This window comes from Branchiostoma floridae, chromosome 2 (assembly GCF_000003815.2).
Source record: "Branchiostoma floridae strain S238N-H82 chromosome 2, Bfl_VNyyK, whole genome shotgun sequence".
Classification (NCBI taxonomy): Eukaryota; Metazoa; Chordata; class Leptocardii; order Amphioxiformes; family Branchiostomatidae; genus Branchiostoma; species Branchiostoma floridae.
This window is the reverse complement of record NC_049980.1, coordinates 18,384,082-18,385,220: the sequence shown is the minus strand read 5'-3', so window position 1 is coordinate 18,385,220 and position 1,139 is coordinate 18,384,082. Positions and strand designations below refer to the sequence as shown.

Sequence of the window (1,139 nt, the reverse complement as noted above, 5' to 3'; positions counted from 1 at the left end):
TTGTTTGCTTGCTGTACTGTTTCAAAGAGAACGTTAACCACATCATGGTCCAACGTGGCCACAGTTCTTGAGAGGAGTTATGTTCCCCTTGATAGTGAATGTTCCATAAGCCACATTGGATACAATAGCAGTGTTCTGAAGGGGCTGCTGGCCCCCTGCAAACACAGTCATCCCGACAGGTGGCACCACCCACTGGTCAGTGTAGATTGCCATCTCTCTGGCCGTGATAGTCACGTTGATGAACTTCTGCTGGTTGGGTTGGAGAGTGACCCGTGTGAAGTTGATGAGTTGGCGAATGGGTACAGGGAGAGAGCTGCTCCCCCACTCTAGGTAGAACTGCACCACCTGGATGTGCAATGGAACAATGTCAGTTAAAATCATCATTGAGTATATCTTCCTATGTACATGCTGTATGGAATAGTACCAACTTTGTTTCAGATAAATCTTAATGACTATGAGTAAATAAGAATGGTATTAACTTGTTGGTATTCTTACCTCATCTCCAGTGACATTCCCAATATTGGTAACTCTAACGACAGCAGTGACATTGTCACATGGGTGGATGGATGTTGGCAGGACATGGTCATGTAGATAGTCATACATAAACTGTGCATAAGAAAGACCAAAGCCAAAGGGGTACAGGGGGTCCCAAGTAGAGTAGCGGTATGTCCTTCCATCCATAGTGTAGTCCTCCATGGCTGGTACCTGCAGATTGTAGCAAAGAAAGAATTAGTGTCAATAAGTACAACAAACAAAAACCTGAACCATGAATGTTATCTTCTGATTGAAATGCTGTGTAGAGGCACCTCCTGTCAAGTTATCCTAGTACTGCAGCAAATTTTAGATAGTTGAGAAGCCCTGTATTTATGTGGAGCAGAAGGGACCCCTATCCCTCACAGCCAGTATTGCACTAACCTGGTCCATGGTTGCTGGCCATGTGAAGGGGAGTCTGCCTGCAGGATTGGCATTGTTCTCATTGAGAAACATTCTGCGCAGTGCCTCCCCAGTGGCCTGCGCTGGGAGGAAACACTCCACAATAGCCTTCACTGCATCATTGTCCTTAGCCCAAGAGATGTCCAATGGTCCAGCATTGAACAACAGGAGTACCACTGTTTGGAGATGCTACATTGGAAGCAAGC

At 46.0% G+C, this 1,139-nt stretch overlaps 1 protein-coding gene across 1 annotated transcript in view; it reads right to left on the bottom strand.

The window, feature by feature from the left end:
• Positions 1-6: 6 nt before the first annotated feature.
• The window catches only part of LOC118407165 (probable beta-D-xylosidase 6), a 7,120-nt gene continuing 5,987 nt past the window's right edge, over positions 7-1,139 (bottom strand). The window contains exons 11-13 of the mRNA XM_035807590.1: positions 916-1,109; positions 496-705; positions 7-345 (exon numbers count right to left, since the gene is read on the bottom strand). Coding sequence (XP_035663483.1) covers positions 43-345; positions 496-705; positions 916-1,109 — 707 coding nt within the window. The 3' untranslated portion in view covers positions 7-42. The remainder of the gene's footprint in view (positions 346-495; positions 706-915; positions 1,110-1,139) is intronic.